At 44.7% G+C, this 18,154-nt stretch overlaps 1 protein-coding gene across 1 annotated transcript in view; it reads left to right on the plus strand.

The window, feature by feature from the left end:
- The window catches only part of LOC126298757 (transforming growth factor-beta-induced protein ig-h3-like), a 309,651-nt gene extending 301,439 nt beyond the window's left edge, over window positions 1-8,212 (plus strand). The window contains exon 14 of the mRNA XM_049990203.1: window positions 7,509-8,212. Coding sequence (XP_049846160.1) covers window positions 7,509-7,598 — 90 coding nt within the window. The 3' untranslated portion in view covers window positions 7,599-8,212. The remainder of the gene's footprint in view (window positions 1-7,508) is intronic.
- Window positions 8,213-18,154: the final 9,942 nt, after the last annotated feature.

Consider the following 18,154-nt stretch of genomic DNA (forward strand, 5'->3'; position numbering starts at 1 on the left):
GAATAAAAGGTACTTTTCAAAACAGTTGTTTAATTGAATTTTAATAGCATGGAACATCTCCATTTGTTAATACGTGATACGATTTTGGAATTAACCAATTGAACAGGTCTCTCATGAACACAATTATGATATTACGATCTTTAGTTGCCATGGATCCTCAAAATATGGTAGAAAATTATGGGGTGATGAATTAAACTGATTTCAACATTCGAAATATGGATTTCATAGAGGAATTCTAAAACACAGTTTCAAAGGGATCGTGTGGTACCTATGGAATCAGGAAGGTTATGCTGTTGTTATAAATATGTATTAAATAAAATGTAATTCATTTGATATAAAATGGGGTTATGGCCGAACAGTTTGTTGCTAGGTGTCGCAATCGACTTTACTTCGATGATCGATTACGAAATTGTATCGTACAATGCATGTCGTAGGAGCGCTGCTTAAAATCAAAGTCGTCACAAACTTATAGTAACCAAATATGTTCTCCTTACTTATCATTCTGAATAGGGATGTACGACCACTGAATATGACTATGCACAGACCACAAAAAAAAAAGACCGCTGCCCACTGCGATACTGAATGCGCCTGTTGACGTTGCGAGCACGTAATGTGGTAAAGAAAGTATGTAAGCAGGTCAGATATGAATAGGAAATCAAGAAATAAATAAATTTTGTCCTAACGTGATTCACTCATCCACGGCAAATCGCATGGGCAATGAGCCTGTAGCACAGAGGGAGGGAAAAAAAGAAAAAAAATGGGGGGGGGGGGGGGGAATCACTCTAGCCACCATATGGACTACAAATGGGGAAATGCAATGACATTAGAGATTTTAGCAAAGGGCAGATTGTTGTGGCCCGGCGACTGAGAACGAGCATCTTGGAAACGGCGAAACTGGTCGGCTGTCCGCATGCTAGCGTCTATGGAAACTGGCTGGAGGACAGCGAAACCACGAGTTGGCCACTTCGAGCCTCACCAGAACACGTGGAGGTCGAAGGCTTTTCCTCTCTGTAAAGCAGGATAGGCGACGATCTGTAGCAAATCCGATGACTGAGTACATTACTGGTGCGGGGAGGCGTATTTCAGATCACACTGATCGGCGCTCATTTTGAACACGGGGATTCGCAGCGGACGACCCCTATGAGTTCGCATGGTGACTCGGCGACATCGTCATTTACGATTCCTGTGGGCACGGGATCATCGAGCTGTGACCGTGGATCGATGGAACCGTCTCGCTTGGTCCGATGAATCACGTTTCTTGTTAACGAGGTCCGCGACCGTGTCCAGAGACGCCGTCATCCAGACAAACGGCTGGTGGAAACATGGATCGTGCTATAAACACAGGCGGGATGGGGCAGTATTATGCGATGGGGGACATTCTCCTGGGCTTCCATGGGGCCTGTGGTATTAATCGTAGGTATCGTGACTGCTTGTCTGTTCCTTGTAACAAGTTATTATTATGACCACCTGCTTCCCTTCATGCTTGTTTTCTCCGACGGCGATAGAATCTTCCAGTAGGATAACTTCCCGTGTCACAAGTCCAGAATCTTGCTACAGTGGTTTGAAGAGCACGATAGCTGATGCTCACTGATTTTATGGCCACCAAATTCACCTGACACGAACCCTATGGAGCACATTTGGGGCGCTATCGCCCATCAGCGCTGCTGTCACAACCATCCGCCCGCAATTTTCAGAAAGATCTGTTCGTAGACATCTGGTATCACATACCTTCGAAACTCTACTAAGGACTTGTCGAATGCACGTCACATAGAATTCCGAAGACATACAATTACGCTATTAAGTATAGTTTTGACTCACCAGTGTGTATTACACATGCGTTCCTGCAACTGAAAGGTGAATTCACTCATTCAATGACAAAAAATGTGCAATGTCTGCGAGCTATTGCGTAAATTTTGAACATTTGAGCATCCTGATAACGCCACAGAACTTGTCTGTTCCTTGTAACAAGTTATTTGTGTAAGAGACAGTCGAAAGTAGTGTGGCCACAGTTATATTCTAGTACAATGGCTCACAGGACAACATAAATGTCTTGAAAGAAATAACAAAATAGAACAAAATAGCGTAATCATGATAAACGATGAATGACAGAAATATATTTCCTGAATAGATTATGAAGAGAGAAAATAAAAATAATCTATACCACAGTTGTATGAAATGGTGTATGTTTTGTGCAGTAATCAAGTCTTACAAAATAGGCAATATGTGTTGATACGTTCTCATAAATGTAATTTTTCTGTGGTATAAGTTACTTCTATAGTCTTAAAATACTGTACAACTACATTTTTTGTCAGTGTAGCACAGAATTGTGTTGAACTTCATATTTCAAGTCTCAGCTTACAACATATTCAGAGCCGGCGTGTGCACTCTGTAGCCTGAAAAACTATACAGTAGTTACGTGCGTTAGCCGGCCGAAGTGGCCGAGCGGTTCTAGGCGCTTCAGTCTGGAACCGCGCGATCGCTATAGTCGCAGGTTCGAATCCTGCCTTGTTCATGGATGTGTGTGTCGTCCTTAGGTTAGTTAGGTTTAAGTTGTTCTAAGTTCTAGGGGACTGATGACCTGAGATGTTAAGTCCCATAGTGCTCAGAGCCATTTGAACCACCAGTTACGTGCGTTAGCCTTGTTTAATAAACAGCATTAGAATTTGCTTTATGTTATGTTTTAACGTCATGAAGGACTTCATGGCAGCAGACATCACGGTAATTAAAGCTCCCTCCAACGCAAAATCGCTCTGTTGCTTATCAAACAGATCGTGGATCTCACAAACGTTTCACGCATTCCATAGTGCTTGCGATGGGTTGAAAAAGAGGTCTTGTCCATTTTTTTTCAAATTACGTTTACCAAAGATAACAGATCTTTATATCTGTACGCATCGTTTGGTGGTAACAGGGGTTCATGCTTCATCGATAGAAGCGCACTTTAGAAGAGTATTGAGGTAGAGAAGGGGGCTAGGTTAATATAAAAAAGACTTATAGTGGACGTGTTCCAATAAAAAAGAAGAAACTTGACGATGTAAAGAAAATTTTACAATACATACCTGACCATTTTATAACAGCATCTGCCACTGTGCAGAGAAGGATGGACAAGATAAAAATGAAGCATACCCACAGTTGTCTGCTTTGCTGTATTTTGTTTGTGGCCAATATTTTCGTACTTGATGAATAAATCTGTACACTCGGAGCACACTCTTTTACTCCAATAATGAATATGAATAATATAAACTTGCATATCACAATCCTTCGCAGAAATCAGAACGGCCCGCAACTCGTGGTCGTGCGGTAGCGTTCTCGCTTCCCACGCCCGGGTTCCCGGGTTCGATTCCCGGCGGGGTCAGGGATTTTCTCTGCCTCGTGATGGCTGGGTGTTGTGTGCTGCCCTTAGGTTAGTTAGGTTTAAGTAGTTCTAAGTTCTAGGGGACTGATGGCCATAGATGTTAAGTCCCATAGTGCTCAGAGCCATTTGAAATCAGAACGGTAGTTGCCTCATCACCATCATCAGGTTCTAAAAGGGGTCAGCTGAACTACATTCAAACTCGATTACTGATCACACTCGATGGCTAAAATATGTTGAAATGGTGTATACCGTCTCACATTGCAACATAACAACTACATGACACCATGTTTAAACCCACTGTGTAGTAAAACAGTTTTCTGTGTCCCCTGGAAGATTTACTTTCTGAGAAATGATCCCTTTTCCAACTCAGTGATTCTGTTGTGGTTGACAGGAGAGCCAACACCGTGTTACTAGAGGAGGCCGAAATGCACGCGTTTTAGCTCACGCACGCTGGCGTGAGGTCTGGAACAGGACAAGGAAATTAGAATTTAGAAAAACGGAAGTAGCTGGTGGGATACTTAACTTTAATCCATTAATGGTGAACGTCGCTCTTGACGGTACATGATTCACAATATCAATAGTAACTAAATATGGCGCCTTGCTAGGTCGCAGCAACTAACGTAGCTGAAGGCTATCTAAACTATCGCCTCGGCAAATGAGAGCGTATTTAGTCAGTGAACCATCGCTAGCATAGTCGGCTGTACAACTGGGGCGAGTGCTAGGTAGTATCTCTAGACCTGCCATGTGGCGGCGCTCGGTCTGCAATCACTGATAGTGGCGACAAGCGGGTCCGACGTATAATAACGGACCGCGGCCGATTTAAAGGCTACCACCTAGCAAGTGTGGTGTCTGGCGGTGACACCACAGATTCAATTGTCTTCAATTATCAGTATGTCTAGGCGATGTCAACAGTCTTCATGGTTCCCCTGATGCCAAATAACTGTCTATCGAAGTGGATCAGTGTCTAAGACACTGGAGCTGCATTCCAGAGCAGCAATGTTCACATCCATGTCTGACCATCCCAATGTAGTTTGCCCGTGGTTTCCCAAAAAACTTGCCAAGAGAGATGGTCCAGTGTTAAGATACAGCATTTGCCTTCCCTGTTCGAACTTGTTGTCCATCTCTAACGAACAGACGTTAAAAACTCGTTTCCCTTTCTCCTTCCTTAAATCATTTCATGAAAATGCCATGATGACTCCTTCCCCATGCTTACGGCCTTTCCCCATCACTTTCTCACTTTCTGCTCTCTCTCTCTCTCTCTCTCTCTCTCTCTGATGATCTCGATGTCGAAAATCGAGTAAAGTTGCTCGGAGGTTAAAGCACAGGATTCGTTTTCGGATGGAGCAATGTTCAGTTTCTCATTTGGCCATTCAGATTTACGTTTTACATAGTTTTCCTAAATCATTCCTTCTTTCGAAGAGTTCGAGCAGCTAGATTTTAAACATCGGTAATCTCAAAAAATTTGTGTAAGATAACTTTCACTTAGTGTTTCTATAAGGCAAAGTAGCTCTGTCTCAACTTTCACCATATATCAGCTACGCCGAATAGATTTGATTACTGGAAAGGGCTGTTATAAATATTTACACATAGAAAATTGGAGAGTTGGAATAGTCACATACGCCAAATTGCAAAGTTTTTGTTCATATGCATTTTGCATAGGAGTCTAATATTGCTGTCTCGTATTCTGAGATTTGTAACAATAAAAATAGCTTATGGTAGCAAACTGTCGTTCAGCCATTGGGCTATAATATTGAGTACAGGAGAATCCTTCCCCCATCCTCTCACCAGAAATAAATCTTCACAAATTAAACTCATATCCTTCCCCGCTAAACAGACGGACGTATAGGTTCTGTGCCAGTTTGAAGACGGTCAGAACATACTGAAATAGTGGGACTGAAATAGTGGCAACAGCCGGCCGGTGTGGCCGAGCGGTTCTAGGCGCTTTAGTCTGGAACCGCGCGACCGCTACGGTGGCATGTGTGTGATGTCCTTAGGTTAGTTATGTTTAAGTAGTTCCAAGTTCTAGGGGACTGATGACCTCAGATGTTAAGTCCCGTAGTGCTCAGAGCCATTTGCACCATTTTGAAGTGGCAACACTACTGTTCAAACGCTATGCAATGGAATCTATTATTGTCGCTTATAGCACACGTTGTTGATATACCTACCTTACCTGCGAACAAATGGACTCGCCCATCCCACGTCACCGGCGTGCGCACAATCGAGGGAAACAGTCACTTGTGAGCGAGCGGTCTAACATAACGGTGTCACTATGTTTTCGGAACAGGAACAACGGACACCGTCAATGCACAGTATTACTGTTCGCTTTTGGAGCATCACCTGCACCCAGCTTTGCGAAAGAAACGGCGACACTTTCTGCGCAACCCACCCATCATTTTGCACGACAATGAACGGGCGCATACAGCGCAAGCTGTGGCTGCTCTGTTGGGTCGATTGGACTGGGAAGCACTGTACCATCCACCATACTCCCCGGACTTACCTTCTACATCGCTGGCAACAGGTTCTTTACAACGCCGGTGACTACTTTGAAGGACAGTAACAGGTGCAAACATGTAACTAAATGGTTCAAATGGCTCTAAGCACAATGGGACTTAACATCTGAGGTCATCAGTCCCCTAGATTTGGACCTAACTAACCTAAGGACATCACATACATCCATGCCCGAGGCAGGATTCGAACCTGCGACCGCAGCAGCAGCGCGCTTCCGGACTGAAGTGGCTAGAACCGCTCGGCCACAGTGGCCGGCAAACATGTAACTCTTTTGTAGCGGTTGGGACTAAATAGTTGCCACTATTTAAGTTCCAACCCTCGTATACTGAATACAGACCAGTAGCAACTGTACACAGTGTCATTTGTGACGAGATTGCACAACAGTTTCTTCATTCAACGCAAAACTGACACGAATGTCACTCTACAACTTCCGCCTGTGTGCCCTCTAGGTCCGCTTATGTCATGTTGATTAACTGTCTCTAATATGCTAATAGAGGTGCCCAAGATGTGCTGTGAATGGATCGATATTGAATAACAGTATGTTTTACAAATGCGCACAAAAAGGCGTTTAGACACGGGACAGGCAGTGCCACGCGCTCTGTAAAACATAATAGGTTAGTGCGTATACAGCAATCAGTAAGAAAATTGTTGGGCTGCTCACATTTATATCATTGAATGGACACGCCCTTAAATGAACTTAATTATAAATTTACTGCTTGTAATAATTAACATAACTGCAATATGCGGTTCTAATCGTTGCTTCTGTCTGAGAAGAATTTAATTTCACTTGTGGACTTGTGTTTGTCCCCGAGGTTAGCTTGCTTTTGACAGCAGATAATATAGATTCATTACCATCGCTATCAACGGCAACATTATACAGAATTTTAGCCGCCTTTATGATTGCTACAGCATTTTGAACATCATAGCCTGTGACTTTCAATAAAGTTCTCCACTTTGATTAGGGAATATCGAAGGAGTCTTCCACAACATCTCTTGCTGGAAAAAGTCTCTCGTTGGAAACGGTTTTGCAGCTGATAAATTTCTTGTAGGTTATGATCGTTCTACAAGTGTTCTTAATGGAAATGCTTCCTGCCTCACAAACACATGTAGAACTTTCAAATCTCACTTTGGAGGATGAAATGCTCAGGCAAAATAAGCCAATGTGATCAATTTTTTTAATGAAAAACCTCATTTCTCAGTACACCAGCATCACCGTGTTTACCATAATCTCAAACATCAGTCGCTGGAAATTTCTATCTTGCATATGTTTTTGTCAGAAGAACAACTGAAAAGCGATATTGTAATTGTAGTACTGACGTCTAGAGTGGCTAAGTTTAGGAATTTTTATGTGTTTTCCATCAAGGACGCTGGTTGGGCCGGCCATGGTGGCCGAGCGGTTCTAGGCGCAGATTCTAATCCTGCCTCGGGCATGGATGTGTGTGATGTCTAAATTATTTTGAAGGCGGACAAAGCTAGTTTTATTGTATCCCTCGTTTTCCTTGTTTTAAGACACAACTCGTGGAATTTTGTGCGCGCACTTTGTCTTATTGCCACCAACTTAAAAATATTAAACAGTATGATTCAGACTGTGTACTGTTACACAAAACTCTACAACTTCTTGTAGCTTATTATTTTCTTTCTTTTTCAGGTGAACGACGCGACGATGGTGAACTGCGATATTGTGAATACGAACGGTGTGATCCACGTTATAAACGAGGTCCTGCTGCCAGAGCAATGACCGGAGTTTTGCATGACTTCGCGTCATCGTTGTAAAATTCGCCACGACAGAAAATCGTATATAATTCGCCGTATGCATCCAATAATCCTTCAGCCAAACGAGTGAAATCATTTACATACCACAATGACAGTTCTTTCGGGAATTTCTGCATTTTACCTATCGTATACGTCAGCTAAGATCGAGATTCATCGTATGGCTGTATATGGCTGTTCTTGTTACTGTGTATTGAGTGACTTGCCACGTTAAACATTCTGCAAGGAATTCGGAAGAACCTACAGTCGTGGAACGCAGAATGGCAGTAGTAAGAAGAATACATTACGTTTTTACACTAATTCATCTCGACGACGCGTCTTTGTCAGCGCGTTTCACCGTACAACGTTTCTTGTTAGGTCATGTACCGGTACCTTTACCAGTATTTATCTCAACGGATTATTACTTTCTGGAGAAGTGACCCACGTCTCAACTTTTTAAACTTTTTTAATAACACTTAATGCGACCAACTGATTATCACAATTAACTAATTTGTCATTTGTATTTAATGCGTTGTAGTTTATAGTGGATAAATCATGTGATGACATTAAAATAAATTCCATTTGTATTTTTATTACTCTTGATATTATTTGTTTCATTAATTTTGTATTTTCTTCTTGCTACACACACACACACACACACACACACACACACACACACACACACACACACAACGCACACAAAAGCACAGAAATATTTTGCTAATTCAACTGAGATTGTCATTACAGATTGATTTGGAATCACAAACTACTTTAAAATAACACCGTGAGGTGGATGCCTGACATCCCCACAGACTGTAACAAACACCATATTATATTGTTCATAAGAAAAGAGCTGAAAATTTGTGCCAAAGCACCGGGGTTGTACCAAGAACCACAGAACTTGAAGTTTCCAGTCATTTGTTTTTGGATACTTGTAAGCTGCAAAGCCATTTCGGAATGCTTTTTACACTGACAATATTCGCAAATACATTTTACTGGACATATTTACATGCACCCAGATGAAAGTACTATTTTTAAGTAATTTTTAAAAAAATTGAATTCCTGGAGTGTTTCGTAAACAGTTCTAGGTATCGAAATAAAGCTTCTGCTTACTGGCAGCACAGAAATGGTATAGGTTTGTTGGTAACACTTGAATCTACTGATTTACCCGTACTTCATTGGAAAAATTTTCTTTTTAACAGTACCTGAAACCCCTTGGAAAGAGGTTTCAATGATATAAAGCTTCTTACATTCTACAAAAAAATTTACGCAGAGCACGAACATTATTTTCTAAATACCACTGTCGAAACAAAAGGCATGGCGCTGTCTCTCATCTGCTACGTGTTTCCGGCACTGAACCAAGTTTTGATCAATTAATAGTAGAAGGGAAGCCCCTTTAGCATGCTTTGGCGCTTCTACTTCGTATCGCTCTTATAGTGGCCTTGAGAATACGATTAGATTAACTACAGCGTGCATAGAGACATTTAATCAGTCATTCTTCCCGCACTCCACGTATGAATGGAATGGGGAAAACCCATAATAACTGGCAGGTACAATGGGACGTCCCATGTGCCATGTTCTCCACAGAGGAATGCAGAGTATAGATGTCAGTGTAGAAGTTATTTGGCTGGTTTTATGAAAATTTCGCCAAGCCTTAGCAAACATTATATGGTTGAACTACCGAGCGAGGTAGCGCAGTGGTTAGCACTTCGGACACGCATTCGGGAGGACGACGGTTCAAACCCACCTCCAGCCATCCTGACTTAGGTTTTCCGTGATTTCCCTGCATCACTTCAGGTAAATGCCGTGATGGTTCCTTTTAAAGGGACGGCCCATTTACTTCCCCATCCTTCTCTCATCCGATGGGACCGACGATCTCGTTGTTTTGTTCCATCGCCACCCATCTCAACTAACCAACCAACCAACCAATCATTGAACTCGGCTTTCCAAGACGTTTCAGAGATCGTTAACTGTAGCGGCCGGTACTTATCATGTGCTAATTTTCTCCAGCACATTGTAAATATCGCACTAAAATTACGCAATTCCCCTTCGAATGCGGACTGGAAATCGCACTAGAATTACACCATTTCTCATTGCATGCGAGCCGGAATTTGCACTAAAATAATGCCATTTCTATTAAAATACCTGCTGGTATTCTAATATAATGGAGGAAAACATGTTTCGTAGAGCTCTCTGCGTGATAACAAGAAACTATAGTCAAGTATTGAAATTATGGACTGCCACACTATGATCAACTCCGAGAAGTGACGCAGCTGTTTGTATTCTACTGCACATAGTCTCATGTGACGTCATCCCTTCCGGAACTACGAGTGCTACATCGCTCGCAGCTCTAGGTCAGTATTTTGCTTTTAAATTGTGTGTAGCGTATTGTGCATCTCAAAAGTATGAGAAATTTTTGAGGTGCTGTTGTCTCCAAGGCACTGTGGTGCTGATTGTGACAGAGCGCCCGTTTGTTTAAATCCGCATAGCAGTTTCTCTTCATCGACCATCATGGCATTTTCCTACCGCTAAGCCACGATTAAATTGACTTTTCCTTTGGACCATGAACGACCAAAGGCATATGAAATACACTAGTGGACATTAAAATTGCTACACCAAGAAGAAATGCAGATCATAAACGGGTATTCATTGGACAAATATATTATACTAGAACTGACATGTGATTACATTTTCACGCAGTTTAGGTGCATAGATCCTGAGAAATCAGTACCCAGAACAATCACCTCTGGCCGTAATAATGGCCTTGATAGGCCTGGGCATTCAATCAAACAGAGCTTGAATGGCGTGTACAGGAACAGCTGCCCATGCAGCTTCAACACGATACCACAGTTCATCAAGAGTAGTGACTGGCGCATTGTGACGAGCCAGTTGCTAGGCCACCATTGACCAGACGTTTTCAATTGGTGAGAGATCTGGAGAATGTGCTAGCCAGGGCAACAGTCGAACATTTTCTGTATCCAGACAGGCCCGTACAGTACCTACAAAATGCGGTCTTGCATTATCCTGCTGAAATGTAGGGTTTCGCAGGGATCGAATGAAGGGTAGAGCCACGGGTCGTAACACATCTGAAATGTAGCGTCCACTGTTCAAAGTGCCGTCAATGCGAACAAGAGACGACCGAGACGTGTAACCAATGGCACTCCATACCATCACGCCGGGTGATATGCCACTATAGCGGTGACGAATACACGCTTCCAGTGTGCGTTCACCGCGATGTCGCCAAACACGGATGCGACCATCATGATGCTGAAAACAGAACCTGGATTAATCCGAAAAAGTGACGTTTTGCCATTCATGCACCCAGGTTCGTCGTTGAGTACACCATTGCAGGCGCTCTGGTCTGTGATAAAGCGTCAAGGGTAACCGCAGCTACGGTCTCCGAGCTGATAGTCCATGCTGCTGCAAACTGTTCGTGCAGATGGTTGTTGTCTTGCAAACGTCCCCACCTGTTGACTCAGGGATCGAGACGTGGCCGCACGATCCGTTACAGCCATGCGGATAAGATGCCTGTCATCTCGACTGTTAGTGACACGAGGCCGTTAGGATCCAGCACGGCGTTCCGTATTACCCTCCTGAATCCATCAATTCCATATTCTGCTAACAGTCATTGGATCTCGACCAACGCGAGCAGCAATGTCGCGATACGATAAACCGCAATCGCGATAGGGTACAATCCGACCTTTATCAAAGTCGGAAACGTGATGGTACACATTTCTCCTCCTTACACGAGGCATCACAACAGAGCTTCACCAGGCAACGCCGGCCAACTGCTGTTTGTGTATGAGAAATCGGTTGGAAACTTTCCTCATGTCAGCACGTTGTAGGTGTCGCCACCGGCGCCGACCTTGTGTGAATGCTCTGAAAAGTTAATCATTTGCATATCACAGCATCTTCTTCCTGTTGGTAAAATTTCGCGTCTGTAGCACGTCATCTTCGTAGAGTAGCAATTTTAATGGCCAGTAGTATAGAACAGTTCATACAGTTGTCTCCCGCTGCAAGATGTTCTTAGAATTCATTTTCCGATCTTCAGTAATATTGTGCAAATAAAGCTGACGAATGAGGAGCTGTGCTCCTATATTGTGCGGCATCCCGATAATTATCTCAAGTTCCGATACTCTGACGGCCACGTAGGGAATGTCGTGGTTGATCACGCTGGTTTCTGCCTCCGAACGTTGAAGGTTTCTGAACTCCCGTTTGAGGTAACGTCTGATGTTGTGGTGGCCACTTTTAAACCTTATGGCAACGTCGTCAGTCACGTTGCTGAAACGTGGAAGACGTTCTAAGCCTACCATGCCCTCAATTTTGTCCTCCAGATAAAAACTGATCTGAGGAAACACGTGCCTTCCTACTTGGTTATTGCCAGTTGTAGGGCTGTCGTCATGAAAGATGGCCAGCTGTGTACTTGTTCAGTTTATGGCCAGGGAGACCATGTCAGCTCTGAATGTCTCCAATGTAGACAGGTTCAGACGTTGATCAGAGACGTCGCTCTTCCTGCGGCGCCCATTGTGTTACCTCTACGTTATCCTGCCTGCTGCACCCACTCTCAATTAGTCGGCACTGGCGTCGACTTCGACTCCTCTTGACAACGTGATGGACGTTTTGCTGTCTCTCCTACACTGCCGTCGGACGCAGTACCAATGGACGATGGCCGTCAGCAGACACAAGCCGTCTGTCCCGACCTCATGGTTGTTGATCATGAAGCTGTACTGTCCTCCCCTTTTCTGTCGTCTGGACGTATGTCGGACGACAGCCGCTCGCCATCCGACATAGAACATGTTACGAAGCAATCGTCGCAGAGTAAACGGAAGAGACAATGCCGTACCCCTTCTGATGACTACCTCCATTGGATGTGGGTACAGGATGACGGCCCTTCTACTGATGATGCGCTGTCCTCTGACACTCTGGCACCGGATGATGCAATGTCTCTCCCCACTTCTGTATCCAGTCAACATTCAGCAACAGACGCGGACCTTCCCCCGACTGCATCTGATGTGTTTGCCTCCATTTCTCTGTCCGACGCTACCTTTGGGAGCACTTCTGATAGTGTTTCACTGAACCGCCCCAGTGAGACGTCTGTGTCCTGGGTGGATGATATCGATGCTTAGGATGGACGTTCAGGAAGTACACATAGCGATGGAACCCCCTTGGTGGAGTCGGTTTCCTCCCCGTCACAGTGATGTGCCCTTCCATAGGGGCCTAGCTGTGAACTCCCTGTGCTTCCTTCATGTTTGGGTCATTCACCCTGCTGGCGATGGGCATCTTCTCAAACTTGTCGCATAGTCACAGACAATGCCAATACATTTGTGCATGGCACAAACTGGCTTTACTCCATGAAATGCTGTATGTTGCAGACGTTGACGTTGCCCTCCCTCAGGAGGTTCACGTTGCAACTGCATGTGCTCCCTATGGATTTATGGCACAAGTCTCCCATGCTTCCTCTACTGATAGCGGGGAGGCGATCGTTCTTCATGACGGTATCCTCGCTGATACAGTTGCTATCTTCCTGATGCCAGCTCTCACGTTTAGTGACGTCAGAATCATCAATGTCTATGTGCCATCTGGTTCGAGTTGCCACTGTAGACGTTAAACTTTCTTCTGCAAGGTTTCGCACATCTCTTCTTGGGTCAACAGGATGCACTGGTGAAGGGAGGCAACTTCAGCTCGACTCAGACACCCAAAGACCAACTGCTAAGTCACTGTATCTGTGCAACGCAAGTGGCAATTCTCCAGCTCCTCAACCTTGTGGATTCTAGCGAGCATGTTCATGTTGTCTAGGGTTTATACATTTCGCTAGCCATTCTTCCAGTCGCCTCGATCGTCTTCATATCTCGCATGATATTGTTGGTAGGATGCAGGCTGCTGAGGCCTGGCCTGTTGCATTCTCTGGCCACGATGCACATATTTGTGTTATCAATCTCTAACGCCAATGGCTGTGGTGCGGCCAGGGACCATGGAAACCGATCATGATCCATCTTACTTGACCTAACCACTGGCAGCTCATGAGACCATGTGGAGAGCTTGTCGTAGACGCCATGTCATACCACGGTGGCGGTGAATACAGGATCTCTACTTCACCATTCTCCACGAATGTACTATGATGCATAATTCACCAGAGCATCACGCAATAATGAATCTGCCAAGGCACAGCTCAAATCCCTCTCTAGACATCACCTTGAAGGAGCTATGGTCAGAGCATGCGCAAATGATAGGTTATCACAGGAGCATACATCCATGTAGCATGTGAAGCAGAACAGCGCCAGTGACAGAGCACTTTGGTTAATGTTCTTACGACTGCTGATGAGCGGTGCTTAGATACCCAATGTGATATCAGGTCTGACCTCTATGTGCATTATATTATGCAGTACTCTGTACAACGTCAGCACACTGCCAAAATTATGGCAGTCTTCCGACTCTCCTTTGGCTCAGTTTCTGGAAAGATAACGATGAATCTGCAATAGCCGCCTCACTCCTCCTTTCTTCATTTGTCGTTTGGTGTGTCAAGGCTTCCTGCCCACTGTACTTTGTACGCTTTCGCCATGGAACCATTGCTCTGCGGCCTCCATCTACACCTGTGTGGGATGTCTCTCAGTTCCCATGTATTCAGCTGGACTACTTATGCAGACGATCTCATCATTGTTCTTCGTAGCAGTGCTGAGATCAGGGAATCACTGGCATGGGTTATTACCTACGGCGAAGCTTCTGGTAGCTGATGTAACGTCTGCAAAACGAGCGCCATAGCTACAGGTGCAGGCTTCTTGCGTCAGCATTGCTCCACTGCGTGTAGCTGCTAATATCTGATGCTTAGAACTCTATTTCACAAGTGTTTGTCAGTGCACGATAGTAGTAGGACAAAGAGAGCACCGCCCAACGTCACATTGTTGCAAAATTTATTCAAGATACCGAATCCAAGATGGCGGCGATAGCTGTGGCAATGTCGCAATGACATCATGGCGCCGGCCGCTATGGTCGAGCGGTTCTAGGCGCTTCAGTCCAGAACTGCGTGACTGCTACGGTCACAGGTTCGAATCCTGCCTTGGCCATGGATGTGTGTGATTTCCTTAGATTAGTTAGATTTAAGTAGTTCTAAGTTCTAGGGGACTGATGATGTCGGATGTTAAGTCCCATAGTGCTCAGAGCCATTTTTTTTAGGACATGGCAGGAATTCAAATTTTGGCTGGAAAATAGAACAATCGGGCTACCTCCACCTAGCCACCTGCCCTGCCCATCCGCTACCCTTCCCCTCCCACCTCCTCTCTCTACTCTACCCCCTTCCCCTCCCCTCCCCTTCCCCATCTGGAAAGTGGAGGGAAAAGGACTCAGTCTGCGCTGGGCTGCTGGATAGGATGGACATAAGTCTTTATTTTGGATGCATTGTTTATTTAAACAATTTGAGTTGCCATGGGGAATAGCTCCATCTAGTGTGTTCACCATGAGGTCCAGTGTCCAACTGACCTAGTCCACAGTACCGCTACCAGAGGACGCTTTCGTCCCTTCCCCTCTCCCTTCCCATGACGTCATCCAAGATGGCGATTTGGGGGGTAAATGGTGGGAAAAGAACCCAGTTTGTCTATAGCTGCTAGACAGGGAGGACATATGCAGTTGTTTCAATGCAGGAGATATCAGTGCTGGAGAAGGAAGAGTATATTAGAACCTGAGGACCGTGTCTATAGCATTGATATTGCTGAAGACGAATCTGGGCTATGTTACGCATCGCAAATCCTACTGATAAATGCATGTACTGTAAATGTAGATCGTTTGATAAAAGTCCGGTAGCACTAATCTTTGGCGAAGACGAATATGGGCTAAGTTGCGCTTCACAGTTGGTACTGATAAACGTGTCTGCTGTAAATATAGATCATTTGACCAAAGCCCAACCAAAGCGCAAGGGGCAAAAAGTTCACCCACTCTGGCGTGTGGCCTCTTGCAACGGGCCCAGGGACTCAGGCAGAAAACGCTCCTGGCTACCTGCCGCCAAGTCTCCGCGCCTTCTCACGGCACGCTCCTGCAGTAGCTGCTAAAGCACTTCCTGTAGTGCTGATAATACATGTGGCCTCCCCATACACTTCCTCAGCACAGATGCCCTTTGTCATTGAACACGAACTATTTCACGAGTTATTTTGTGTTGCGGAATACTTTCAAATGCGTAAATTGAAGATAACAGGAACTAAATGTACTACTGCAAAAGAGAGAGAGAGTGAGAGACTTAACATGGGACTTAACATCTATGGTCATCAGTCCCCTAGAACGTAGAACTACTTACACCTAACTAACCTAAGGACATCACACAACACCCAGAGAGAGAGAGAGAGAGAGAGAGAGAGAGAGAGAGCTTTGCAGACGATGCGAGAGCATTTAAAAAATTACACACACTTTATTCCAAGAAATACCAGTACCGCCACACTTGAACACGGACTCTAAAAGAAAAAGGCAGGGACACATTTGTGAACTGTCCCTGAGCACTGCGCCCGTTTTTTTTCTTTTTTTTTTCTTTTGAGCCCGAGCTGCTTGAGTAGTTACTAAATCCAACTTTATATGTCTGTAAATACACATTCAAAGAGATTGATGCATAGTAGATTACCTCAATTTTGCGATGTATACCAGCACTGACTCTAAATATAAAGATTGCAGCACACTTGTGAAACCTCCCTGTGACACTTCACACGCTTTTGTGGGAAACAGATCCCGAAACCGATATCAGCTGCAGTACCTGATTTTACAGACCAAACCGATATTTGGAAGTCAAAGTAAATATCTCTGTAACTCTAAAGAAGACGCTCACCTCTTTTGGAGATTTAGCTGCTTGTTTGAAGGCGCTGCCAGAGAGATAGAAAACTTTCTAAGTCCTACAGCTGCTGTGGTGTTCATCACTTTTCTGGAATGGTGAGTGGGCTTATTTTATATTAGCTGCTGTTGGAGTCAGAAACGTTATTTTTTCCCCTTTTCTCGAAGCACACACTGATGTCTAAGCACATACAGGAAAATCAGAACAATTACAGAAACAGAATTCGAAGCACTCTTCTACAGATGAGAAAAATGGCTGGAATTTTCGGTGTCCTACAGCCCCTGGTCTGGAGATGCTCCAAACCCATAATGGCGGATGGGGGACAGCATCCCGCCCGAGATGGATGGTCTGCGTGAACTTGTCTCTCAACACTAGGAAAAAGAAGACATCACGTTACTCTCAGAATTTTCCCTTATCTTGTTCGAACCAGTGTGTAGAGGCCCCTATGCCCTGCATAGATGACGTCTTGTGAATGAATGGAGCATTCTGAATGGCTATTACTGACTTTACCAACCAAACTGGTGCTGCTGCTGCCACTGTGGAAGTACTGTCCGCCCTTTTTTTTATACAGACAGACAAATTACGAGACTTTCAGCGTCAAAACTGTACAGAATGATAAAAATATACAGCAGCCATATTGCACTGACAGTTAGAACCTGCAAAAGTGGTCTACAAATTATGGAATACAGAAAGACACTCCTTCAATCACACTGATGCGCTACTGTCGAGGAAACTTTGAATATTTCAGCGTGAAACCGATCTCCAACACAGGTATATCACCATATACCATATCGATGTAGCAAACACACAACTCGTATCCTGCACTATACAAGATCACCACTTCTACATCTTGCATATATAGCTATCGACAACCAGACACTTGTACATATACTGCAAAGACAGATAGCCTAAGCACAAACACCGTATATACTTCTTGCAGTAGTAGATATTACCCATGACCTCCATAGCTTATCCAAGGCGGCAGCACAAGTCATCTGCCCCCAAACACACGCTGGCCCGACACGCGACCGGAGCACGCTCCACAGACAGCGGTCACTCTCCGAACTGTTGTACAAAGGCTGAGCCGGTTCCCCTCGGCGCAAGGACGTTACTGTTTCTGGCCCCGACCTGCTTGCTTTCTTCACCCATCTCCTGACTCTGGGATAACAAGAACATATATACAATACTGGCCATTAAAATTGCTACACCAAGAAGAAATGCAGATGAACGGGTATTCATTGGACAAATATATTATACTAGAACTGACATGTGATTACATTTTCACGCAATAGATGCTGAGAAATCACTACCCAGAACAACCACCTCTGGCCGTAATAACGGCCTTGATATGCCTCGGCATTGAGCTTGGATGGCGTGTGCAGGTACAGCTGCCCATGCAGCTTCAACACGATACCACAGTTCATCAAGCGTAGTGACTGGCGTATTGTGACAAGCCAGTTGCTCGGCCGCCATTGACCAGACGTTTTCAGTTGGTGAGAGATCTGGAGAGTGTGCTGGCCAGGGCAGCAGTCGAACATTTTCTGTATCCAGAAAGGCCCGTTCACCGCGATGTCACCAAACACGGATGCGACCATCATGATGCTGTAAACAGAACCTGGATTCATCCGAAAAAATGACGTTTTGCCATTCGTGCACCCAGGTTCGTCGTTGAGTACACCATCGCAGGCGCTCCTGGCTGTGATGCAGCGTCAAGGGTAACCGTAGCAATGGTCTCTGAGCTG

Source organism: Schistocerca gregaria, chromosome X (assembly GCF_023897955.1).
Source record: "Schistocerca gregaria isolate iqSchGreg1 chromosome X, iqSchGreg1.2, whole genome shotgun sequence".
In the NCBI taxonomy this organism is placed as follows: Eukaryota; Metazoa; Arthropoda; class Insecta; order Orthoptera; family Acrididae; genus Schistocerca; species Schistocerca gregaria.